The sequence below is a fragment of the Pogona vitticeps genome, chromosome 4, assembly GCF_051106095.1.
Source record: "Pogona vitticeps strain Pit_001003342236 chromosome 4, PviZW2.1, whole genome shotgun sequence".
NCBI classification, from domain to species: domain Eukaryota; kingdom Metazoa; phylum Chordata; class Lepidosauria; order Squamata; family Agamidae; genus Pogona; species Pogona vitticeps.
Genome location: NC_135786.1, coordinates 219669079 through 219695749, shown reverse-complemented (window position 1 = coordinate 219695749; position 26671 = coordinate 219669079). Strand labels below are relative to the sequence as shown.

General features: G+C 40.1%; 1 protein-coding gene across 2 annotated transcripts in view; it reads left to right on the top strand.

Moving 5' to 3' along the window:
• The window catches only part of NUDCD1 (NudC domain containing 1), a 60499-nt gene extending 35982 nt beyond the window's left edge, over window positions 1-24517 (top strand). Inside the window, exons 8-10 of one of the 2 annotated variants that reach the window (XM_020783470.3) lie at window positions 2585-2710; window positions 20044-20200; window positions 23563-24517. In XM_020783470.3, coding sequence (XP_020639129.3) covers window positions 2585-2710; window positions 20044-20200; window positions 23563-23858 — 579 coding nt within the window. In that variant the 3' untranslated portion in view covers window positions 23859-24517. The remainder of the gene's footprint in view (window positions 1-2584; window positions 2711-20043; window positions 20201-23562) is intronic. The other variant, XM_072999260.2, reaches the window with a different exon arrangement.
• The last annotated feature ends 2154 nt before the right edge of the window (window positions 24518-26671 follow it).

The window sequence follows — 26671 nt, the reverse complement described above, 5'->3', positions numbered from 1 at the left end:
AAGCAGTGGAGAGTGCTTCAGGAAGCTATAGAGTAAATAGCAGGTGCCTGGTAAGGCAGCCTTTGGTTTTATTTTCTCCTCCTCCAATTTCTGTGCTGAAATCAGAAATTGAAAAGTCTAGTCACACTTGTAAGGAGCTAGTCAACACACCAGATGATTATGACTTAATGAGTCTTCTGCAGCCTGGGTTCTTAGAACAACAAACATAATAAAGACAAAGCAATTATACTGATTAAACTAAAACAACCATATGTAGGTGAATGACCAACTCAAATGTGATTGTGTCATATCTGAAGACACCATCCGCCTGCCTTATTTTTGTAACCCTCTTTACTATTGATTTTACACATATTCCTGTTTTTAAAATTCTGACACTATTACAAGTGAAAAATGTCGTTGTTGTTGGCCTACTATTACCATGACCTTTGAATATTCAGAGAAAAGAAGTGTGGCAAGTTGTAAACAACCTCAAGGGTGTTTTTCTTCACATTCACATTCTATTCATGAGCAAAAGCAAACTGTTGTCTTGTGACTCTTTGTTGTCGGCATGAAGAGCGTCCTGCTGGAATATACAAATATGTACCCCGTTTAATGCACAATTAATGTGTGCAAACAGATTGTGGAATATAACTGTTATTTTTTACAGTCAGTTGATCTCTTTTACTGGTAGTCAGTTATTTATCTCTGTAGAACTGGGAGGGCAGCTTCTAGAGGTTTAGGGGTTGCACATGCCTTTAGGACCTTTTGGAGCTGTAAAATATTTTTCTTTAAAAGTAAAAAGAAAATAAAAAGAAGAAAAACCTGATCAGCCACACGGGTTCTACAATAGGATTTCTTGAGTTGTGATCTGACAATACTACCCTGTCTGTGCTTCTGTCTCTGTAATGAAATATGTTGTTTTAGAGATGTGCTACAGCTGTGGCATTCTCTCAAGGCTTGGAAGCATCTGAATGTTGATTCAACATGTGCAGAGCTATCATTTTGAACGTCCCCTACAGAATTATATTTTATTCATCAAATTTATATCCTGCCTTTCTGGCAAAAATAATGGTTTTCAAGACCACTAATAGAAACAAAATTGAAATAAAAACAGATGTGCATAAAAATACAAAAACTCATCAGCTAACAAAAAATAATTTTACCCAAACAGTTAAGTCTAATCTCAACAGCAGCTGATCTGACCCAGAAATCTAGCAAGGTCTTTGGAGAGAGAGCCAGCCAATGAATCCTGGCAGGAGTGGTTGCTGGGGAAAAAACTCATTTCCATCCCCACCAAATGTAAGGGGCTAAGACAGATCTTTTGCAGAGATTTAAAAACCCGAGTAAACATATATGGAAAAAATACTGTCTTTCAGACAGGCTGCTCCCTAAACATACAGAGGTTTTTTGGCCAAAGCAATCATTTTGACTTATGCCAAGGAACAGACAAGTAAGCAGTGAAGCTGTTGCAGTAAGGGAGTCACATACTTCTGTTAACCTGCCCTGGTCAATCATAGCTGAAGTTCTGAGTTTAAATTACTACACTATAGTAGTCCAGATGGTGTACAGCTTAGTCAGGTATCACCATGCCCAGTTCTGACACCAAGACCACAACATTTTGGTTGACACATTAGCCTCAACTGGGTGATTGTCCTCCTGGCCACTTCCATAACCTGGACATTTAGAATTGGAGACTAAGTCTAGAAAAGTACCTTCAAACTGCAACCCTGAAGTTCTAAATGGAGGTTTCATCTAGTAGCAGCTGCATCTCGTATTTCTTAAGTTGCATTTTGATTGACCCAGAAGCTCTCTACCATGCTATTGATGTCAAATACTGACAGAAATCCAGAATGGCTCTGTTTGATTTAGGTAGAGTGGAAGAGAGCTGTTTACAATGAAGAAGGAAAATCAACACACACAAGCTCAAAGAGAATAATTTTGATCCAGCTGTCTCATTGATACTCTAGTTTTCTATGAATGGGGTATTTTCTTACATGAAGAAATAATTAACTTCTCCATCTGCAGAGTGAAATGATACAAGCCACGAATGGATCACCATGTATTCTCACTGCTCCTTTTGTAGCCAGAAGTAAAGAAATACCTTGTTTGAACTCCTTTTGAAATATATCATGTAAAACATATTTTGTAGTCTTCTTTGGATATGTTATCATCATAACTTTACAGCAGGCATGGGTAACTTGGGCAGACCCACAGTCCATTGTTCTCTCTGGGATTGTCCTTAGTCCACAGACCACTAAAAAGTGTAAAACAAAACTAACACACACCAAAAGGAAGACCAAAAAGCGCAGCATTTTTTATATTAAATACTGTAGTGTGGTGGGGCCTTTGCTTTAGAGGTGAACTGCCATTCCTGGAGGCTTTTAGGAGTTCCGTTCCACCTTTTTTTTTTTACTTTTATTTACTTATTTTATTTATTTTTTTATTTGATTTATACCCCGCCCATCTGGTCTAAAAGACCACTCTAGGCGGCTTTACCTACACTGCTTTAAGGTGTGATCATCTTGTTCTGTTTTTTTTTTCACCTTTGTGCACTTACAAAAGGCCTAGAAATCTAAATGAAATAATTTTTGTTTGTTTGTTTCAGAATCCAGACCCTACCAAAGAGAATCCTCCATGCAATGCCCAGGAGCTGGAAGAGTGTGACATTTTCCTAGAAGATAGCACAAGTTTGTGCAGATTTGATGGTAACACCTTGAATGTCACTCATGTGGTGAGTAGAAGATAGCTTTCGTAAAATACCACTAGCAACGGAAGGGAAATGGTTGGTCTTTTTTGGCCTTTGATCGGTTATCTTTCTGATAACACTGCTGCCAGTGAATGAACAGAAAGGGAACAGAACAGAATGCTACCCTATTCTCCTCCTCCCCCTCTGGGTGGTGTTCTCTGTCTTTTACTGTGCCAGGTATGGGGAACTATTCTGGTTTGCACTCAGAAGTTTGTCAGATCATGTCAGGGGGATAGGTCTTTCTGAAGTTGTGCTCTTTCCTATAATGCCATAGTTCCTGGCATCATGTGTGTGTTATATGTTGCCAAGTCGAAACTGATTTAACAGCGATCCTAATAGGGCTTTCAAGGTAAATGAGATGTTTAAGGTTTTACCATTTCACTGCCCAAGGAGTTCCTATATCCGAGCAGGGATGTGAGCCCAGTTCTCCTGAGTCCTAGTCCCACTCCATTCCACCACACTGGATATCCCGATGGCATCATAGGTGTCCTTTTTCCCCATACACTGAGATGTACGCAGTGATCCCTTCATGCTTCTCTGTGTTTGAATGGCTTACCGTTTCTTCCGTGCAAAGAAGTGTGGAATCATAGAATAACTGAGTTGGAAGGGGCCTATAAGGCCATCAGGTCCAATCCCCTGCTTAAGGCAGGAAGCTATATCAAAGCAAATTTGGCAGATCATTGTCCAATTTTCTCTTTAATGACTCCAGTGCTGGAGCATTCAGCGCCTCCTGAGATCATTGGTTCCATTGTCATACTGCTCTAACAAGAAGTATTTTTTGTTATTCACTTAATACCACTGTAATCTCCTCTACACAGTTGCAGAACCTTTTCTCCTCCCTTTCTCTGCTAGAAGGAAGGAACTATAACTTTGTATGTTAGAGGGAGACTGCCTTTCTCTAGTCTTTGGAGAAGAAACCGAAGTCTTATTTTGCATCATCAATCAAAGATAAGGATGGAGGTCTTCTTCCAGTGTTACAGATTTTTTTAAATTGGTTTGCCCCTATGGGACAGAGCTTTATTATCTCAGAAGTAGAGTATCTTCCTGGCTAGATTTCAGGTAGAAGCTGTGGTTTTATAATTAGTCTAGCCCTTTTTTGGAGGGGCAGACTGAGAAAATAGTGCTAGTGCATTACGGATATACCTTGTGGCCACTAATCTTTGGGTACCTCAGGAAGCCATCTTGCACCCCAACCGTGACTTTTAACACCTATATGAAACTGTCATGAGAAATCATGCAGACATCAAAGCAGCTCTACCTCCTTATTGTCATCTTTCTTGTTCTATGAAAACTCGAACAATTAGGCAGACAGTTTGGGGATTGATAAGGGCAAGCAATCTGTGACTTAACTGAAATAAGACAGAGGTGCTACTGTTCTAGAAGCAGGTGCACAACCAGTTCTGAGTGGGAGTTTATTCTCCTTGAAAGACAACGTTCTTTCTTTTGGTGCCCTTCTGGACTCTGAACTGTCAGTGGGGGCATCTATGGCATTGATGGCTGGAAGTGTGTTTACCAGCAGTGACCTTATATTGAGAACAAAGCCTTTGTCACAGTTATGCCTGACATTGGTTACACCTATATAAGGCTGTCACAACGTGTTGTATGTAGAATTCTCTTTAAATACTACTTGAAAAGCTCCAACTAGCATGGAATCCAGTTGCCCAGGTACTTCTCAGTGCAGGGGGTCTAAACATACATTGCCTTTTCTTTTACATCTACATTGATTGCTTGTGTTTCTTGGCTCAGTTTAAAGTCCAGGTGATTACATTTACATCCCTAGGTGGTATAGGATCAAATTAAGATGAGTGCTTATACCCAAATGAAACTGCCCAGGCTTTAGGATTCGCTTCAGTGACCCTGTTCCTCAGCATTTTGTTAAGATACATTCTGTCAACAGGCACCAGACATTGGTCCTTCTCAGTAGTGGCTCCATGTTTGTTTCCTGGATGGGTATGTCTAGGTCATACTGTGTTGTTTCTTAAATAGACATTGAAGAGATTTCTGTTTCAATTGATTTTTCAGTTTTCTGTATTTCATCCACTACTTTATCAAACCTCTTAATTTGAGCTGCTTTGATTTGGTAGTGGTTATGTTTGTACAGCCAAATGTTTGAGTGATGTTTCATTCTTGTGACTTTGTAGTACACTGGTTAATTTTATAGGTTTAGTGTGGCACTGTGGGTTAAACCACAGAAGACTCTATGCTGCAAAGTCAGAAGACCAGCAGTCATAAGATCGAATCCACGCAACAGAGTGAGCTCCCGTCGCTTGTCCCAGCTCCTGCCAACCTAGCAGTTTGAAAGCATATAAAAATGCGAGTAGATAAATAGGTACCACCTCGTTGGGAAGGTAACGGCGTTCCGTGTCTAGTCGCACTGGCCACGTGACTACGGAGGATTGTCTTTGGACAAACGCTGGCTCTATGGCTTGGAAACGGGGATGAGCACTGCGCCCTAGAGTCGGACACAACTGGAATAAATATCAAGGGGAACCTTTTACCTTTAACTTTAGTGTGTTCTGAGCTGCCTTTTGACAGCATACAAATATTGATTTATGTAACATATACATATGCAGTCTTCTTCACTTTATAAATGCCATACTGCATGTAACAGATAAATGCACAACCAGTGGCCTTTTGGCTCTGGATAAAGAAAATTACCCCCAATGGTACATCCGACACTCATTGTCATATTCTAGGGAACAAGCAGGTGTATATTTCCCTTTATGGGCATATACTGAGCAGCAATTTTTGTCTAGTGAAACTGTGTTTCGTATTTATATGTTGTTACTACTGTTTTCTGTATCCCAAAGCCCTTTCAGACTTTTTTCAGTGCATGTGAGAATAACAGTTCTTCTACTTTACATCTAAGCCAAAAGGTTCTTGCCATTCATTATTGGAAAAATATTATCTTGAAAGATCGTTAACTGTGACAGGAACAGAAAGGCACTAGCATAGATAACAAGCAGCAAATGCATGTTCATAAGAAAGGTGAGGCCCTCTTTATGCATAAGGATCAAATAATTGCTAGTTAGCAACCAGGGAAGACAAGCTTGATGCAAATGGTTTTGTTTGTTAATTTTTGAAAGAACATAAATAAGCTCCTTTCAGGCAGACTGCTTAAAATGACTGTTGATTTTTCTAAAATTGAGCAAGCAGGATATACTACACCATCCTATGTGTTTGCTCAAAAGCAAGCCCTATTGAATTCAATGGGGTTTACTGTCAATTTGAATATTGCTGTACCATTACACATTTGGCTTCCAAAATAATCCCTGGAGATAAAAAAAAGGCTAGGCCTTTGAGCTAGATTCATCCTTCTTCAGAGCCATGGCGAACAGTCAGAAGCCTTCAGCCTTGTAAGAAGTTAGTCACTATATATATGAAATATTGAAATATTTTGGACTTCACTTCCCAGAAACCTTAGCCATCATAGGGAATTATGGAAATTTTGGTCCAAACTATGTAGAGGGCCAAACATTTCCCACCACTAGAATAACTGATGTCCAGTGAGCATATGAGATAGATTTGAGATACACCTACATAGATTTGAGACACACCTAGAAGAGTCATAGCCCAGTGGTAGAGACACATACACACCATACTGCTGTCTTCTGCTTTTTCATAGTGCTGAACAAGGCATTTGGGTAACAGATCTTGTTTGGAGGGCACATAATAGCAGTTATAAGCTGCCTTTTTCCTCTCCTTTTCCGTCTCTTCTCAATAGAAGCTGCTGCAGTGAGTGCAGGCAGCATTCCTGCAGCCTTCCCCAAGTGACTACTTCTTCTACCACACCCACCTTTCATACTGCCTGCAGACTTTACCCAAAGAATTATCTGATTCTGCTACCGCAAAACACAAAACCTTCCAATAAAAAGCACATGGACACACACAGAGACACAAATTTACTCTTTATTTTTTACTTTATCTATCTATAAAAATCTTATTCCCCTGTCTAGTATGTCTCAAGGAGGCTTAAACCTCATATAATATTTCCACTTTGTTTTATCATTATTAACCTATGAATATACTAATCCCAAATCTTATTCCTATCTATATTAAGTAAATAATATACAGTGAGATGTAAATATTGTGCATGCAAGTTGTGGGTTCAGAAAAGGATACAGAGAAAAATGCTGCTGTGTAAATTTGCATCAGAGCGTATCATAAGAGCAAACACTCAGGGCATTTACAAACGGCTGTGCCCATCTTTCACTTGGAAAGAACCAATGTGTTTTAAAAAAAACCTGGTGTTTGTTATTGCTTCTAATTTTTGTTGATCAGATAGTCATCATTTACAGGTTTTGGTCTGACCCAGCCCCTCCTCCCTTTCTTAGCCCATGACAGTGCCCACTAACCTTGTTGCCAGAGGGTCTTTAAGTTTCATTTCTCAAGAAATCCTTCCAGTACACCTGAGAAATAGCGTTCCATCTTCTACCAAGCAGAAACCTATCCTTTTGCTTTCTAATCTGTAGGACTAAACGGGTCTCTGAATATTAGGAATTATTATTAAACATATTTATTTATTTATTTATTTTATTTATTTATATCCCGCCTATCTGGTCGAGCGAGGACCACTCTAGGTGGCTAATATGAAGAACTATCAAATTTTGATTTGGTAATATTCAAAACTATCCATATATGCTGTTGTTCAGTGAATTCCAAATATTTCTGAATTAAAATGCATGTCTCTACTTCTTTTATAATAGAAATGCACTTTGTTTTAGCACCTAGAATATAGGAATGACTAAATGTATTCCAGTTGTGGCTGCAGTTATGTAATCAAGCAATATAATTGTACATGTATGCAGTTATTTAATCTGAACTTGCAGGCTACTTTTAACCATATACCAGTGAGTGACATGACCACTACTATGTGAATTTATCTTGATTGAGCAGAAAAACTGTAACAGATACATCCATTTACCCAGAGGTGAAGCCAAATAGCAGTCATTAGTGGACATTTATGTTTTCTTCTTCCTTTCATCGTGATCAATGCACTGGTATTGACCGCCTGCTTATTCTTTTTGTGCCTCAAAAATAGATTGCTGTCTTGTAGTCTATAATCATTTTGTTTTTTTACGCCAGCTTGAGAACTCTGTCTAACTTCTTAAAGAACTAAGCAAGTCTTTTCCCTCCCATAGGCCCATCTGTTCTTATGACACATTGTGGACATGCAGCCACATCTCTTGTCTGCTGTGGGAAGGGATCTTTGTTGTTGTGTTTCCCTGCAATCCCTGAGGCACAAGGGCAGGCACTAAGCAAAGTGAGAATGAACATTTTAAGCCAAGATTTAGCTTGGCCAATGACGAGCAGTCATGTCAGTGGAGCCACAGCCAGTGATAGCAAAGCCAGGACCATGTAATTCTAGTCTGTCCTTATTCCCTCCCTAATTATAGTAACAATAGCTAGGCAGAAGGTAGAAGTACAGTGGGGATAAAGGAAGAAACGTAGCTGCATTGGTGTTGGTGTTGGCCTTTTCCCTAGACATGACTCACAAAAACATATGATCCAGATAGTCTTCTCTAAAATCGTACTCTGCAAAGTCTCACTTGCACAGTTTATTTCCCAGAATGAAGAGAAATTGTGTGTGGGTATAGCATAGGCAGAGTAAGTCCAATGACCGCTGCCTTTGCAACCAGAACTTACTCTCTTCTTCAACTTTTTAGTGTCCTCCATCCCTTCTCTCCCTCCTTCCTTTTCCTTTCTCATGGGTTCACTTTTCATGGTGAGGCTTCTACTACTGCTATAGTCAAGAGGTCTCCCAGCTTCACTAGTAAGCACATGGTTGCCTGTATTTTGGTTTGTTTGTTTGTTTTATTTTTTAATTCACTGTAGTCATAAAAAACTTTAGGTTAATCAAGATTATATAGGCAGTTATTCATTTTTTTGTCAGTGTCCTGTTCATGGTGGCGTAACATGAAGTTGCATCAGTATAAATGTGCCAGGCTTTATGTCCAGCAACAAGATTGTACCATAGCAGTCATACTTTCCCAGAATAGTGAATTGTGCAGTATGCCACTAGTAGTTCTTTGGAGATCTTACACTTCTGTGTCAATGATTGCACTACAACCATGGACACAACCTCATGTTGCATGTACATAGTTATATAACAGGTTTTGGGGCCATTTAGGGAGCAGCCTGGTGGGGTTGGGCTCATCAGGTGGGGCTCGTCAGCCTTGGAAGGCAGCCCATCTAGGAGAAGGAAATCTCCGATTTCAAGCCTCCACTGCCCTGTTGCTATATCCACCGATGAAAAAGGCTTCAGGAGTTAACCTTGAGGCAAAATCCGGAGCCGGAGTCCCAGAGGCAGTTTGTTCTGTTCTGGCAACTCCTATGACGTCGTTGGAACCAGTTGTATTGCTTGCCTTTCCATTGGACTATTTCAGTGACGTGGAGAGGGGAGATTTGCTGCTTGGGTAACAGCCTATCCTCCATATTATTTTACCCAGGCTTCATGCTCTGGAGAAGACACTCCAGCTTCACATATACCATCGAAATAACACGGGAAGTAGCAGTTGTCTGTTATAAGTCTTTGCTCGATTGGCAAAGTCATGATGCCAGGGGCTACTTCTGATGGTGGGAGAGGGCATTACACTTCACTAGGTAGCCACCGCCTGCCTTAAGATGGGCAGCCTCCAGCCAGTAAGGTGCTGCCACACCACAATCTCTTAATCTCACGGGGTACGTGGGGTTTAGGGTGAAAGCCAACAAGCAGATTGATAACCCCCCACCATGCAACAATCATAAGAAAACTTCTGCCCTAAAGTTGGGCACCTGGGGCCATTTTGAAAGCAACATTGTATTATGTACATTACAGTTTAGACTACATCAACCAGTGATGCTCAACCTTTGGTATCTTGCATAACATCAGTGCTTCAGAGGGACTGCATTAGAGTGACTCCAGTCATTCCTGAAGTGAGAAGCTCAGAAAGTAATGCTGGTCACACCATGGCCTTAGCCTGTGGGTTCTCTCAGGGCGTCTGTTCAGTTGATGCTGTTTAGCAAATACACATATCTTCTGTGAGAAGTTGTCCATAGTTTGGGGATTTCATGCCACCCATGTATAGATGGAACCTAAATGTATTCATCCTTTCCAAACCCAACAAAGCTATTTTAGCTCTTTGGAAAGTGTTGAGGAACTTCAGCAGGTCCAGGGTTCTGCAACTGGCTGGTAGCTAGAGTTGATTACAAGGAGAACGAAAACAGCTTCACTGGCTGCTGGTATTTGTATGACCACAATCCAGAAGCTGCTGATACAGACCTATAAAGTTCTACATGAGTTGGGTTCATGCTGTCTGAAAGAGTTGATTAGGCATCCTTCAGTCTCGAGACACTATGGTAACATGCTCTGTATGGAGAACTTGGAACAGTGTCTAGTGTGGCTGAGAAGGCCAATTCGAGAGTGACAATCTCTTCCACACTGAAGACAAATCCAATCTGTCCCCTGTCTAGCTCCCTGGTTTTGCTCGTTTCGGGACTGCCTCTTTGCCTCAGCTTGCTGGACAAGTATCTCTTCAAATTGGAAAAAGCCATACTGCACTGCCTGCCTCCAGGCTGAATGCTCAGATGTCAAGGTTTCCCATCTGTTGAGGTCCATTCCTAAGGCCTTCAGATCCTGCTTGCAGATATCTTTGTATTGCAGCTGTGGTCTCCCTCTGGGGCGATTTCCCTGCGCTAATCCTCCATAGAGGAGATCTTTGAAAGAGACACATGTCCATATGAGCTTCCCTAAGGTTTATGATTTTCAGAGAAGGCCTTTCTCTTGGTCCTGTAGCCCCACAGGTGCACGAGAACACAAGAGAGGGGCTTTTCAGTGGCTGTAGTACTTATCCTTCTGGAACGCTGGGGAGCCCCACCCTCTGCTGTTCTTCCACCAGTATGCCGAGACCACAACAGAATTTCAGTCATTGTTCTTTTAGATGCATTTATTTTTCATACATTTTGTAAGCTGCCTGAGATTCATTTATTGGGAGAAAGACAGGGTATAAAATGAATGGATATGTTTATGGGACTTCTTTTTGAAAGAAACTCAGCAGGCCAGCTCTGTGTTTACCTTCAGAAAATCAGAAAAACTTTTCCTGCATTGGAGGTAGCATGTTGATTTTTATTCTGTGGCTCTCATATGTCTTGCTGGTACTGTATGTTGTTTTCTGCTTTTGTGATTACACTTTTTTTATATTGTGCTTTTTGTTAGGAGCTGCCCTGAGGGTTCAGTGGAACCATGTGGTGGTTTACAATTCTGAAATAAAGCATGTGCTCCAATTTGAACATGTTGACCCTAAAGGCTGTCTTGCAGAAAAGTACTGTACTCCTGTGTCCTCCTGCTGCTGGATTACTCTAAAGCTTATCAGTGGGAATGAATGCTATAAGCAACTCTCTCACACACAGGTGTTGTTCCTGGAATTTGCCGAAGTTTTCACTTTCAGTTACAGCATACCTACTGATTACAAGAAATAGTGTTTCAAAGAAGTGTGTCATTGAGGCTTCTAGAGGCTTATGCAAGCCGCCTCGAATAGACTTTGTCTAGGGGGGCGGGGTAAAAATCTAATTAAAGTAAAGTAAAGTAGAGTCCCACCTCTCACAAAAAAGTGCAAATCATGTCTAGAAGCTGTGTACACTCTTAGTGGGCGCTTGCATTTCATCCTCAGGGGTCCCTGCCCATTAAGCTAATTGTGGGGTTATTCCTGTTAAAGATTTTAATTTAGTTATGGAGAAGAGCTGGGAAAGAGGTCACCACAGAGATAGGTGAGAGGTTTGGTGTCCTGAAAAGAGAAAAAAAAATAATTGATGTGCAGATTCCATCAGCAAAGACAGTAAGATAGTTTCCCTCTACTTTGAAATCTAACCAGTTCTTTGTGGAACAGGCTTTTCTTGATAAGAGCTGTTTGTTTTTTATTGTTAATCTCCTGCAAGACCCTGAGGAGAAACAAACAAACAAAAACCCACAGCTACTTATCTGGAAACTATCAGGAGCAGCCTTCCTAGGAAGTGAGGATATTCTAGATACTCTTTTAAAGTACTTAACAGATTAATATGTTCAACAATCCAAGTAATATGTTGTAGATTGTAAAACGGTCTTTCATGGCAATAAATCAAGAGTGGCCCACAGGTAAATGTATCATCGTGCATAATGAAAATAAAACATTTTTTCTGAGTTTATTTTTAAAAATCTAATCAAAGGAAAAAAAATAGGAGTTGTTTTTTTCTCCCATCATTAATTTTTAAGGAATCTTCTATCACCAACTTCTAATATAAAAGCAGGGGTAACTAGATTTATTTTTATGGTGAAGTATTTGTTCTATGGTAATTCTGCAATGTGGCTTTTTTTCAAAGTGCCATTAAAAACAAGACTTATCTATTCTTCCACTTGAAGACACAATTTTTTCATCAGGGAACTGACACTGGTCCCCTCACCACCTTTCATTGCCTCAGCAATTGTGAGTAATAAGTTTAAGCAGAGAAACTAACCAGAAGTGAACTTTATAGCTCAGTAGAGATTAAAATCTGGGGTTTTCCCCAGTCCTAGTCTAATACTATTTGCCATATATCACACTGGTTCTCTCTGTGTTTATGAAGTACAGTAATGATTCAGCTCTTTGCAAGTAGGCTGTGCACATTTTGGTACCATAGAATCACAGAATAATTGACATAAAGTCTTATAATGACATAAAGTTCTCTACAGGAGAAATGTTAAACAGTTCCCCAAATAAATAGGGCATTTTAAAGTCATCTTCCTATAAATATTTAGTTTTTAATGCTCTTATGTACCAAAATGCAAAAAAAATAATAATCCATGTGTCAGTGTCCTGATCAATATTGACACATGCAGCACTCCCAGTACATAGAGTGATGTAGAGATGTGATGAACTGCTGGCCAACTTGATCTCATGAGTAAGTTGAGATACATTTTAGGTCATTTTAGGTCCACAGTTAGAAACACTGTCATATGTTTATAAACTGGCCAAATTTTCTGAAGCTTAAAGTTCACACAGTACCAGTTGCAATTTTGCTACGGTTCACTCCTTTACTCACTAAACAGTATTGTTTTTGGCAGCTTTTATGTGCCTGATACAGAAGAGGAAGAAACCTTTATAGCACTGAAATACAATTTTAATATAGAAAGAGTTTCATATGAAATTGTAATATTTTTTCAGTTATGGTTCAGCTGTTCAGAAGTGTAATGCTGGCCTTCTGCAAATTGCTTTTGGATTTTTATTTCTCAGTTTCAGCCTGCTGTTGGCAGTATTTTGTTCCACGTTCCTCCTTTTTTGTTGAGAATTGACTATTAACGAAAAATATTATCTCCCCATTTTAGGAGCACTCATGGCGATTTTTATCCTTCCTAATTTGCAGGTGCAGAGGTGGGGACGACCCTTGTATAAACTACATTTTATATGTAAAATACATTTTGAAATGAGTAGTTACTACGTTAAAATCTGCATAATAAACAGTAAGATTTCAGGTTTCTAGTGATGTGTAGTATCATGATACCTATGAAATTGTTTTTTCAATCAAAGTATCTCTTTTCTAACATTGACTGCAAAGAACAAAGTAGAAGTTTGGAAAAATTGGAATTACTGAAGCTGCTACTGATTTGTAACTGTAGAAAACTGTAAGAGAAGAGCAAGTTTAAGAGATAATCTTGAAAATGTGTTGAAACAGCAGCAATAGCAGAGAAGGAACTCAACAAAGAACTCAAAGAAATAAGGAATATTAATAGAAGGAAAACTAAGAGTTGTGCATGTTCTGCCTATTGGTTATTATTTATTTTACTCCTAAAATATTCATCCTATTTGCAAGACTGATATAAAAGAACAAAGTAAACCACCTTTGGCATCATACCAGGCTCTTTCGGATGAAATGGATTATCTAGATTCATTTCAATTGGGTTTCAGGCCTTGTTATGGGACAGAGACTGCCTTGGTCACCCTGTTTGACTACCTTTGCTAGGAGAAAGACGGGGGAATGCAACCCTGTTGATTCTCCTGAAGCTCTCAGCGGCTTTCGACACCATCAACCATGGTGTCCTTCTGGACAGACTGGCTGGGATGAGAATGGGAGGCACCATTTTATGATCGTTCCATTCCTACCTGGCTGATCGAGTCCAGAAGGTAGTGCTGGGGGACAGTAACTCTTATCCATGGTGGTTGCATTTTGGGGTTCTTCAGGGCTCTATACTGTCCCCCATGATATTCAGTGTCTACATAAAACCGCTGGGGGAGGTCGTTAGGAGGTTTGGGCTGAGGAGTCAGCAATATGCTGACGACATCCAGCTCTATCTCTTATTCTCTATCAATCCAGGTGTGGCAGTTGCCCTTTTGAACCCGTGCCTGGACTCGATAATGGACTGGATGAGGGTCAATAAACTGAGGCTCAATCTGGACAAGTTGGAAGTGCTGCTGGTAGATAGGTTAAAGGGCTATTTCCCTGCCTTAGACAGGGTTACACTCCCCCTAAAGGACAGGGTCCACAGCTTGGGGGTGCTCCTTGACCGCAGACTGACTTTGGAAGCCCAGGTGGACTCGGTATCTAGGGGTGTCTTCTTACCGCTGCAGAGAATATATCAACTTCACCCTTACCTGGATGATTTATTATTAATGTTTTAATGATTATTTTTAATATAGGGTATTATTATAATATTGTCCATTTTAATGTTTTTAATGTTTTTAAAGTTTTAATATTGTTGTATGCCACCCAGAGACCACTGGTAATGGTGCAGCTAAAAATATTGTAAATAAATATAATATACCTGGTATGATATACCTGGTTGATAATGTTAAATACTATACTCTTTAAGTAGTCTTGAGAAAAGAAGACTGAGAGGAGAGACCATAGTACTTTTCAAATACTTGAAAGGCTGTCATACAGCGGATCATCCCTGAGTGCAGGGCATCCAACAATGGGTTCAAACTACAGGAAGCCAGATTTCAGCTGAATATCAGGAAAAATGGCCTGTTAGAGCAGTACAGCAGTGGAACTAATTACCTTGAGAGGTGGTGAGTACTCCAACACTGGAGGCAAAAACCTAGCAAATATCGTTCGATATGTATTACTGCATTGAGGAGGGGGTTAGACACGATGGCCTTACAGGCCCCTCCCAACCTCATTATTCCATAATTCTGTGTGTAGCCACTAATAAAATGTACTACTGTAATTTCTCTACCTGAAGTAATAATGTCAAATATGCCAATTATTGAAGGAATGCATTAGTCGAGCAAAGAAATGTGGAAAAAAACATAAGCCTTGCAACATGCTGCTTGTAGACTATCTTATATGCAGATCCTTGAAACCAAATAACTTCAGACACTTTATCTACCTTTTTGTTGTTATCTGTGACAGATGGCCAGCCAGTTCCCCAACGTTGACACCAAGCCTCCAAACAATTTTATCTCCTTTCTCTTTCCTCTTGTAGTTTCTTTTTCTTGTCTACCATGTCGAACTTGATTTTTCCTAGTCTCCATTTTGGCTCCTCACTCATTCCTTTGGCAGCCTTTTTCTCATATCAGGAAACCCATTTTGTTTCTTGCAGTAAGCAGGAGCCAGAATATTTCAGAAATAAATGTAAGAGAAGCCAAATATTCCTATAGAGGATACTGAGATTAATGAACCAGCTCCCGAGCAGTTGAATACTAAAGCATTCTGTTTTCTCCAAGCTTCAAACTTTGGCCAGAAACCTGCTCCAGGTTAAAAATTGCTGTCTTTGTTGAAGCTCTCAGACTGGTGTTTTTCTTTAAAAGTAGCAGCCAGTGCTGTAATCAGTATCTCTAGCTCACTTACCGGTAGACCCTTTTCCACATGCAAAGCAAAGTGGTTTATTTTTATGCCATTAAATGTCTAGGAAGTAGGAAAGTGTTTAAATTGATTTAATCATCATCTTTATTTAAAAAAACAACACTTTTCAGGAAATAGAAGCATTACCATTGTAATTATAGGTGTTGTTAAATTTATACAGGAATATGTAGGGTTTGACTTTAGACTCCTTGTTTGTTTCAAAGAAATCAGCTGATTTTTGTTGTTTCAAACCATGTGAAATGCATATTGGAGCATTTAACAAATAACAACTGTCCATAACGTGATCTGAATGCTTTTCTCCTTCTAATAACGGGTCTCGAAGGGGTTCCCAATCTTCACACAGGAACGGGTTTTAGGCGCTTGCATTCCACAGACCCAGCCAGCCTGCAAAAACGTTATCACTATTGTCTGTCCTGTCTCACCTTCCAACAAGGGCAAGGTCTCATCATCCTGGCCATCATTCCACAAGGGGCATCTCTCGGGTATTGAATCCTTCCAGGGTTCTCCCTGTAACCTTCCCTCCTCATCTCATTTATCCTCCATTCTAATCTTTTCTTCCTTTCTCTCTCTACTTTCTCCTTTTCCTTTCTCAGCCTCTTTTTCCACTCTTGCTGCAGCTTCTCCCCAGTATGATGGTCTGGGCAGGATCTCTCTCCTCCTATAATCAGCTTCTTCTTTGGGCACTCTTAATCTCCGCCATGCCCCTGTCTAGGGATCCTCCATCCATACTATTCCTAGCCCAGTGGTAACTGGCCTTTCCTGCTCTTTATCTCTTCTGTCCCTGCCTCAAACTCCACCCTTTTCTTCCGCTCTTTTCCCACCATTTCTCCCTGAGCTCCTCCTAAAGTCATCCTTTGTATTTCTTTTCCTAGCTCGTCTGTCTCTGTCCCTTGCTGCTCTGTCTTTGTGGGCACTGGGGTAGGCTATCTGTACTTCCTTCTCTTCGGAATGGAGGAGGGACGGCTCTCCAGCAAGTGGGATATCCCTCTCACCTCCTGTCTCACATACCCCCCCCCTAGAGGGCCATCCATTCCTCACTGCTCCTCGCCCACGGACCCTGCCGGGACAAATAATCTACATTAGAATGTTCCTTCTCTTTCCTATATTGAACCGTTAAGGCAAAGGGTTGAAGGGCCAGATACCATTGTGCGGGTCTTGGGTTAGTATCTTTCATCATGCCGCATGGTCGGTTACCAAGGTGAACAGTGCTCCCAGCAGATAATACCTCAAGGCGTGTGTGGCCCAAAGAATTGCCAATGCTTCTTTTTCAATAACAGCATACTTCTGTTTCCTCACTGTCAGTTTACAGCTAAGATAAAGGACAGGGTATTCTACCCCGTTGTGTATCTGGCCAGGATAGCCCCTAAACCTTTGTCTGAGGCATCCGTAAAAAGTACAAAATCAGGGGCAATCCTGGTTGGCAACTCGCACAAGATCGCTTTCAACACCTGGAAGGCCTTCTCTTGAGTTTCACCCCATTGTACCCATCTTCCGGCCCTCTTCCTGGTAAGATCAGTCAGAGGGGCAATTATTGAGAACTGTGGTATAAACTGTCAGTAGTACCCGACAAGACCCAAGAACTGTTGCACTTCCTTCTTAGTCCTAGGCCGATATCATTGAGTGATCTTTGTGACCTTTCCTTCTTGGGATTGTATCTCGCCCCCCCAAACTAAGAAACCTAAATATTCTACTTTAGGTCAAGCTGTTCTATATCTGTTGGGGTTAGCAGTAAGCCCAGCCTTCCTTAATTCTCTTAAGATCCGATGTAGATGAACCAGATGTTTTTCCCAGGTTTTGCTGTATATAATTATATGGTCTATGCACAGTCTTGCACCAGGAGTAATACTTTATCCATGAGACGCTGAAAGGTCGCCATTGCCCCATGCAGTCCATAAGGCATTCTTGTAAATTGGAAGAGACCCTTTGGAGTAGAAAGGGCAGTTTTCTCTTTGTCTTGGTCCCTTAAAGGGATCTGGCAGTACCCTTTCATCAGGTCTAGAGAGGCTAGATACCTGGTGCCCCCTAGCTTGTCTAACAAGTCTTCCAACTTTCGCATAAGGTAAGCATTAAAGGTAGAGACTGCATTAACCTTACGGTAATCAATACAGAACCATACTGAACCATCTGGTTTGGGTACTACTACGGGGTAGCTACGCCAAGGTCCTTTAGCCGGCTCTAACATCCCCAGACTTAGCATCTCCACCACTTCTTGTTCTATTATGGAAGTCAACTGCCAGGGCCAGGATCTTCTTGTTGATCTCACCACTATCCCTGGTTTAGTCTCAATACTATGTTCAATCCAACAGGTATATCCTGGTTTCTTAGAGAAAACATCAGGGAACTCCCTTTCAACCTGACGCACTTGGTCATCGATAAGTACCAGTGTCTCTCTTCCTAATTCAACATCCCCCACCTCAGGTCCTAGTTCTTCTTCTTGACAATCTCCAAAAAGAGATTCTCTATCCACCCGGTGCTTCAATAAGTTAACATGTAGTACTTGTAGTTTCTTTTTCTTGTCTACTATGTCGATCTTGATTTTTCCTAGTCTCCATTTTGGCTCCTCACTTGTTCCTTTGGCAGCCTTTTTCTCATATCAGGAAACCCATTTTGTTTTTTGCAGTAAGCAGCAGCCAGAATATTTCAGGAATAAATGTAAGAGAAGCCAAATATTCCTATAGATGATACTGAGATTAATGAAGCAGCTCCCAAGCAGCTGAATACTAAAGCATTCTGTTTTCTCCAAGCTTAAAACTTTGGCCGGAAACCTGCTCCAGGTTACAAATTACTGTGTTGAAGCTCTCGGACTGCTGCTTTTCTCAAAAGTAGCAGCCAGTGCTATAATCGGTATCTCTAACTCACTTAGATCCTTTCCCACTACTCTGTACTTCCTTCTCTTTGGAATGGAGGAGGGACGGCTCTCCAGTGAGTGGGATATCTCTCTCGCCTCCTGTCTCACAATATGCTAATAAACATTTTTAGTTGTGAGAAAAGTGGATATCTATGCTTACGTTGCTAAGGCAAAGTATAATCATATCCCTGACTAACACAGTTTAAATTGTAATCTGATCAGCACATTATCATATACTCTACAATACAGGCCAAAAATCTGCCACAGCTAAGTACTACAGTTTCAAATTAAGGTGTTACAAGTGTGCAAATACACTTCTACCCATTTGCTATTGTTTATGGAGAGATCTGTCTTGCCCTTTTTACAGCGCTGGCAGAGTAGTATGTATCTCATTCCTTGTGCAACCCACTGGGTTTATTATTATGCATCTAGAATTAACCCTTTCCAAATGTGGATTTGAACCTAGATTTCCCAGATTGTAGTAATCCAGGTTGAACAGAGTGTGGCCCTCTACACTCTTAAGAATGCAATTCTTCCGCTCTTTTAAGAATGCAATTCTTAAGAATGCAGTTTCCACCATCTCTCCCCAGCACATCCAGTGGTGCGCAATGCAAGGAGTTGGCAACCTCACAATGTCTGGATGGCAAATGTTGTCCATCTTTAGTTCAGCCTCCCCTGCCCCAAGGCCACTGTGACTCATCAAGACAAAATATGGATAAACTTGGAATTATGAGTCTGCCATCTTAAATGTAATGTTGCATCAGGACACTTCTAGGTATAAGTGGTCCAGCTTTTAGGGATATCTCAGATTACAGCCAGTGTGTAACAAAGATTAGATAGATTTGGGGTGTGCATTACTGCCTGTAGTTGTGATACTTTGTTCAAAGCTGAAATTTGCTATTCTAGTTGTAAGACAATACATTTTGAATTGAAACTTGCTGTTGTCCCAGTGTAGAGTGACATACTAGGACTCTGCAGAGCAGGGTTTGAATTCCCACTTGGCTATAGATACTCACTGGGGGAGTGGAACTAGTAAAACCATTTCTTAAATATCTCACTTACCTTGAAAGCCCTACTAGGTTTGATATAAGTCAGTTCCAGATGCCACAGAACACATGCATTGTCCTTTTGGGACTCTGGTCTGAAGTAAGTGAAATCATGTGCATTGTGGTAGAAAATTGCAGCTCTTTAACAAGATGTCTGGTTGCACACTTAGGCATGAAGTTAGTTCATCCTCTGTTTTTGAAGGAGACCATAGTCTCCATAATTCAGAGTCACTATTGTGGAAAAATAAGAGTGAGTGCTTGAGGTTGTGGTTGAGCAAACATGGAGGTGACTAACTAGCCCAATACAAGCCTGAAAAATACAAAATCAGGAGCATCTTGGCTGATCCTGGGGTTGTTGGGCTAGTTGCCTTGCCTTCTCACTTCTCTCTTCCATTGTCCATCCTTGATTCTTTTTATTTCAAACACTTTAGCCCTTGTTGGACAGATTTCACCAGGCCTTTCACTTTTGGGCGGGACCTTTCTAACTGACATGGTTGCATGGCTGGCATTTTGTTACTTCCTTGCAGTTGACCAACACTACCTACATGGTTCTGTATACACTGAAGTGCCATTCTGATAGTTTTCTGACCATTGGGAGAAAAGAAGTATTTCTGTTGTTTTTTATCCCACAGGTAAATCTTGGAAGCAACCAGTATCTCTTCTCAGCTGTAGTTGAGCCTAAAGAAATGCCATGCTTCTGCTTACGCCATGATGTTGATGCTCTGCTGTGGCAACCACACCCAGATCAAGAGGACAAATGGGAGCACATTTCTACTTTCAATGCGTTAGGTAGGAAGGAAAGCTGTGCAGCATTTGTTGTGTTTATCAAACTACATTCGGTAATACTCTTTCCACTTTGGTCTAATCATCTCTGTCCTTGCTCAGCAGAATTCTGTAATTAAAACCTGGCTGATTATCACTGCATTCGTTAAATACTAGGCTCGTTTTTAGAAGACCGTGTTTTTAGGGAATAAGTAACTGATGATCTTAATTGAAGCCTAGTCTTCTTTGAAATTAAGAAGAGATCAGTTTTCACTGACAAATTTTTTCCATACCTCAGATAGAACAGGAATATGATGAAGAGATTTTTTCAGCATTACAAGTATGAACTTCGATACTATAATTCAGAATAAACTATCAAATGAAATATATAAAATATTCCAGGCATGTTTATACAGTGGGGTCTTGACTTAAGAACGGCTTGAGTTAAGAACATTTTGACTTAAGAACCATTCTCATAGGAAAATATTGACTTGACTTACATACTTAGATTTGAGTTAAGAACTGAAAAAAACCCAGGTGGGAGGCAGGGAAAGTGCAAAATTTGAACTTTCAGTTAACTGTTGGCCAGTGAAAAGGGTGCCTGTCTGCTTCCTCACTCCTCCCAGCGTTTAGAGAGTGGATTGGGAGACAGTCTTCAGACTGCCTGGTACTGTACTGCCTGGACTGTATTTTCCCTGCCTTCCCTGGACCTTTCTTGACCTAAGAAAAAAAAGAAACAGAATATCCCCCTCTAGTGGTCGAAGGCAGAATAGCAGCTTCCCATTAGTTTCTATGGACGGAAAAGAGCAGATACGGATCAAATGGTTTTCAATGCATTCCTATGGGAAATGCAGATTTGACCTGAGAACTTTTTGACTTGAGAACCGCCTTCCAATACGGATTAAGTTCTCAAGTCAAGCCCCCACTGTACTTCACTCGAATGAATTTTTCCAAGCACACAGCTTGCAAGATGGTATAAAAGGTATGTCAAACAAGCATTGGTGGCCTATTTTAAAGTTGACAGGCAAGCTACATTAAAAAATCAGGCATCTGACAATTTACGTATCAGGCAAAGTCCAAAGAAACAAAGGCAAATACATATGGCATCTTTAAAACTATTATATTTTAATGTAAGTTTTCGTAGACACATCCACTTCATGAGACATAAAGAAACAGAATGAAATGGAATGAAAATATATTAGATGAAACATTAGTTTCACATTCTAAATGTTCAATGGTTACATGCAGTAATTAGGCCTATGTTAGTTTTAGGGTCCTGTTGTAAAAATTCAAGAATACAGAAAACAGACACCAGATCTGAGCAGAGATGGGGAATGGGGGGGGGGAGAGAGAAGAAAGAGAAGTGCCGGCAGGGGGGTTGAAACTGCAGTTAAGCCTCAGAATGGGACAGAAAGAATGAAAGAAGATGGAAGAGGAATCACATATGTTAATGTAGGGAATGTTGACAGTTTTTACCTTTGAACTTTGTGATGAGAGATGGGCTTGGTAGTTGTGAAGAAAATAACAGTGGCAGTGGATAACAGCAGAAGTGCTGCATTTGGTAATGGCCTAAGAAACCTAGGCTTATATTCAATCCATTTCTATGAATGTCAATCGTGTACACATTTTATTTCTGTAGTTTCCCTGTGTATTCCTGATTTGTAATGATTCTGTTCTAAAATAGTGACTTTCAAATCTTCCACAGAGTGACCTGGTAGATTGAAATGGTTGGAGACACGTTTCTCTGTGTTATAGTTTCTGATGTCAGATTTGTAATCATAGATCTGTTTCTGTAGAGATTGTTCTGTTTGTCCTATGTAGAGTGCAGAGGGCCATTGTTGGCAAAATATGGAATAGATCACATTAGCAAAGGAACAAGTGAAGATGTCTTTGATGTTGTGTATGACATTGTTAGGTCCTGTAATCATATTGCCAGAATAGATGTGTGAACAGAGTTGGCATCTGAGTCTGTGGCAGGGCTTGGTCCCCATGTCTGTGTTACTTTGTGGTCCATTGTGTATCAGTAGTTGCTTGAGGTTGGGGGGTGGTGTGTAGGCAAGTATGGGTCTCCCACCAAGGGATTTCTTGTCAAGGATGGGTTGGAGATCACTTAGGATGCATGTGAGTGTTTCAGTTCTTGACTGAAAGTGGCAACTAGCTGTTGTTGGGTTTTTTTTTTGTCGTTTTGACTTCAGAGTCTGTCTTGCAATAAGTTACTTCTAGACATGCATCTTGCTTTGTTGATTTGTTCCTCAATCACATGGGGTGGTCATTGTAGTCTGAAGAATGCATTTTATAGATCCTTGAGTTTTGAGTCTCTACCCTGTGAATCAGAATAGATGTATCTAAGGGCTTGACTGTACGTAACGGATTTCTTTATGTGTTCAGGATGGAAGCTGGAAGAATGCAAGTAGATGTATTGATTGGTGGGTTTCCAGTATAGCATGGTGCTAAGATGTCTATGTTATCATCTCAGAGTGGTATCTAGAAAATGCACCTGTTGCATAGATTGTTCCAGGGTGACGTTGATGTTTGGGTCTAGAGCAGAAAAATATCATCAGCGTACCTCAAATAGAAACTCATTTTAGTGAATTTATTTATCTCCTAATAATCATGTGCCATCAAGTGAACTCTGACTTATCATGACCCTTCCCAGGGTTTTCCAAGTAGAGAATAATCAGGAGCAGTTTACCATTCCCTTCTTCTGGAGCGTCTTGGGACTTTGCAGCTTGTCCAAGGCCAAGCAGCATGGTTCTACTCATTGGAGGTATAGTGGGGAATTCAACTCCCAATTTGTTGCTCTGCAGCCAGATACCTAAGCCACTAAACTATCCAGCCAGGCTATTTACTGTTATTTTGTAATACGGTATAAAATAACTTTTTTGTGTTGATTTGTTTCAGTCCTTATTTTGAGATGAAAAAAATGTAAATCACTATTTCAGCCTGTAGAAAGGGCTGATAAGCTGTTGAGCCCAGGCTTGGATAAATGTAGCAAGCACAGTAACTATCTTTCGCTCATTTCAAAACTCCTCCTTTATTTGTGAAGTCAGAATGAGAACAAATTAAACAATCATATTTAAACCCATTAAGACATTGTGCTAGAAAATTATACAGACCCAGCTAAAATACTGGGAAGCTGGTGGTTTTTTTTTATTTCTCCAGCTGCAGTTCCCTATAGTCTCAAATGACTTCCCCAAGTAAAAGACATTACAGGTGCGGAAGCGATGTCTAGTTCTGAAGCTACGAAGGCACAGAAGAACACATTTATTTAGTCGGGATCCAAAAGATAGGCTTGCAGCCATTTAAGCATGGCGAAGGAATCCATCTCAGAGAGAGGAGCAGCATCTGTAAAATAATTCTACTGCTTTTATTATCTCTGTGTATTTCAGGTTATGTGCAGGCATCAAAGCAAGACAAGAAATTCATGGCCTGTGCTCCGAATCGCTCGTATTCTGCCCTGTGTGAGTGCCTGCGGCGAGTGTTCATCTATCGGCAACCAACTCCTCTGTCCACTGTGCTGTACAACAGAAAGGAGGGGAGGCAAGTAGGACAAGTTGCTAAGCAGCTGGTAGCAACTCTGGAGACCCATGATCCTGTTTTGGGATTTCAGGCAACCAACGAGAGATTATTTGTTCTCACAACAAAGGTCCTGTTTATAATAAAAGTATGCACCGAGAATGAGTGACTAAATATATCCTGTTGGCGTGAATAATGACTATATACATTAGCAGTACAGAGGTCTGTTGCTAAGGGCAAATGCAACATGTCACGTGTACTATTTTCTGAAGCTTGACCAAAACTTATGTTCCTACTTTCCTTTGCGAGTTTTAATTAAATGGCTTATTATGTGTAGGAAAACCTCAAGTTGGTGCAAGGATGGGTTTTTTTTACCCTTCAAATGCAAATGCTGAGCAATTGCATTTGTGAAATTGTTTACTTCCTATGTTTTTGAATAACAATACTTCCAGTCACAGCTCCCACTGCAGGTGATTGAAAATAGACTTTTTCTTCACTTTATGTCTTATTTATCATCGCATTTTTATCTGGCCTCTAAGTCAAAAGTCCCACTTTGTTTGCTTTTTTTAAAAAAATTGGAAACTTACCCAAATAATTAAAATGCAATTTGCTGCAAAATAAAGACTCATTTGATCCTGTTTTTCATTCTCTGTTAGATTTTTCATTTAATGCTTGCATTGGCTCATTGGACAAATGATAATGAATGTGAACATCTTCTTTTCTCAGGCATCATTTTAATGTATACTTACAGCTTTCATTATGTGTAAATGTAATCTCCAACTATTGAGTTCCAGATGAAATCATTTTAGAAATAAAGTGTTTCTTGGGGTTTTTTGTTTTTGTCTTTTTGTTTGTTTTTGCTTTTTAATGGTCTAGTTTTCCATGATATTAAAACTAGAGCTCTGATTTGAAAGAAAATTAAGATTTGATGGCTCTCAAATCTATAGTGAACAACACTTTCTGAACAGAGGTCATGATTTTAAGCTCTACAACAGGTAGTCTCAAGCAAGGCCTACATGAGAGAAAAGGTAATTGGTGCAGAAGCTGATAGTTTCAGTATGCATTTGTCTAAGACATACCAAGACCATCAAACCCTGACTCAGGAGGACCCTACTCTGTCCTTTGATTCCTAACCTACAGTAGGTAAAACATGTCTTTTAAATTTGTAAAGCCATCCAGTAGTTCTGCTTTATTTTGACAGTATAGCTTCTCGGCATATCTGTATTGCATACCTATTTCATAGTTATTTTTATTATTTAATTATGAATAAGAATAATAGTTAATTTGCTGTATAGTGGCTGAAATCCTATTGGTGAAACTACAGTTTCAGTTATTATATCCTTTGATTAGGGACCTGTACATGTTTTACTTATTTCATGTAATGCTTCATGTAGATCAGTAATGCTGTTTGCATAACCATACCTGCATAAGATTAATGATGTCATCAGCATAGGGAAATTTTTGATAATTATACATTTCTCACTTCTGTCACAATGTTTTTCCAGCTCCTGCATAATCCCTTTCATTGCATGGAAGCCATGGGAGACAAAGGACAGGAGGAGGAAATCCTTACTGACTGAAAATCATAGCTGCTGACATTACCAGAAGGGGCAGACTTTCTGTAATGAAAGACTTCTTCCTCTAGTTCCATGGCTCCTGCATCTTCTGCAGGGTTAAGGGGATCACACTGAAGTTTTCAAAGGAGGTGTTCAGGATGGAATTGGAAAGATTTAATTACGAAAAAGTGTCCCCTGCTGCTGACATCATCATCCTTCTGCAGGCATAGTTGTGTAAACAGGATCCGAGCCAGTGTTACTGATCTACATGAAGCATTACATGAAATAAGCAAAATATGCACAAAATATGCACAGGCCCCCTAACCTAAGCATATTACAATCTAAATTTCAATCAAAGGGAAGTGTTTACCATTGAGAAGAATATATGTGGATGCAGATAATGTGTACTTAAATGTAAGTAGGCACAGAGTCCAAACAGTAAAACTGTGATAGTTTTTGAGAAAGACTTAAGGAAGAATGAATGTTCAAGTCTTTAGTATTTTCCCCACAATTGTAATTTATGTTTCATGTGTATGCAGCACCATACCATTGGATCACTTTAGACGTATGTCACTGATCAGATCAAAGAAAAGTCCAATGCTGTGCAATACAGGACAGACGACACACCCCAGATGTGAAACTAGATCTTACCATTGTTAGATGATTCCAAGATAGGAAAACAATTTATCAGTCATGCAGTAATTCCCCTTCATACAGCATAATGTTTGTGGCTCCAAAAAGTGAAAAAAGCTAATCTTCTTCATCTCTTGTGACAGGTTAAGTGCAGCAAAATAAAACCCTTGGCAGTTTTTCACACAGTCTTAATTACAGCAGGCAACAAAGGGGGCATGTGATAAATGTTGTTTGACTTTCAAAGAAGGTTACTGACAAAGCATAGGAAAGGGATTTCTTGTTCTTAGTGATGTTTCTGCATATGTCTTAAGAAGAAGTTTAAGTGAATTGTAAGGAAATCTGAAACCTTATGTTCAAAGCCAGTTCAATGTGACATGATCCACTAAATTTCAGTGTGCCTCTAGGGAAACGATAGAGCAGTCAATTTTTTTTTACTACCAAGAGCTTCCTATGTACTTTCAGGAGATAGGTTAATAAAGGAATGCAATGGGTTCAACCAACTTAAGCCATGTAGTAGAAAGGGAGTGAAGCTCTATTCTGCCAGAACACTTGCCAATCAAAGTGTAAGCATTTCACCTAGGAATGTGAACTTAAATCCTTGCGGTTTATTCCTAAATCCTTTTGGCAGAAAGTTGTCTCTTCACTCACTAGCACATATCTACGTTCGGCAGAAGCTGAAGGTTTGTTGAGGAAATGCATTGAAATATGCTGAAACCATTCTAGTATTCATGTAGGCCTTGGTCCACTCATTTTTATACATAGAATATCCTCTATAAACCACCTGGGTACACAT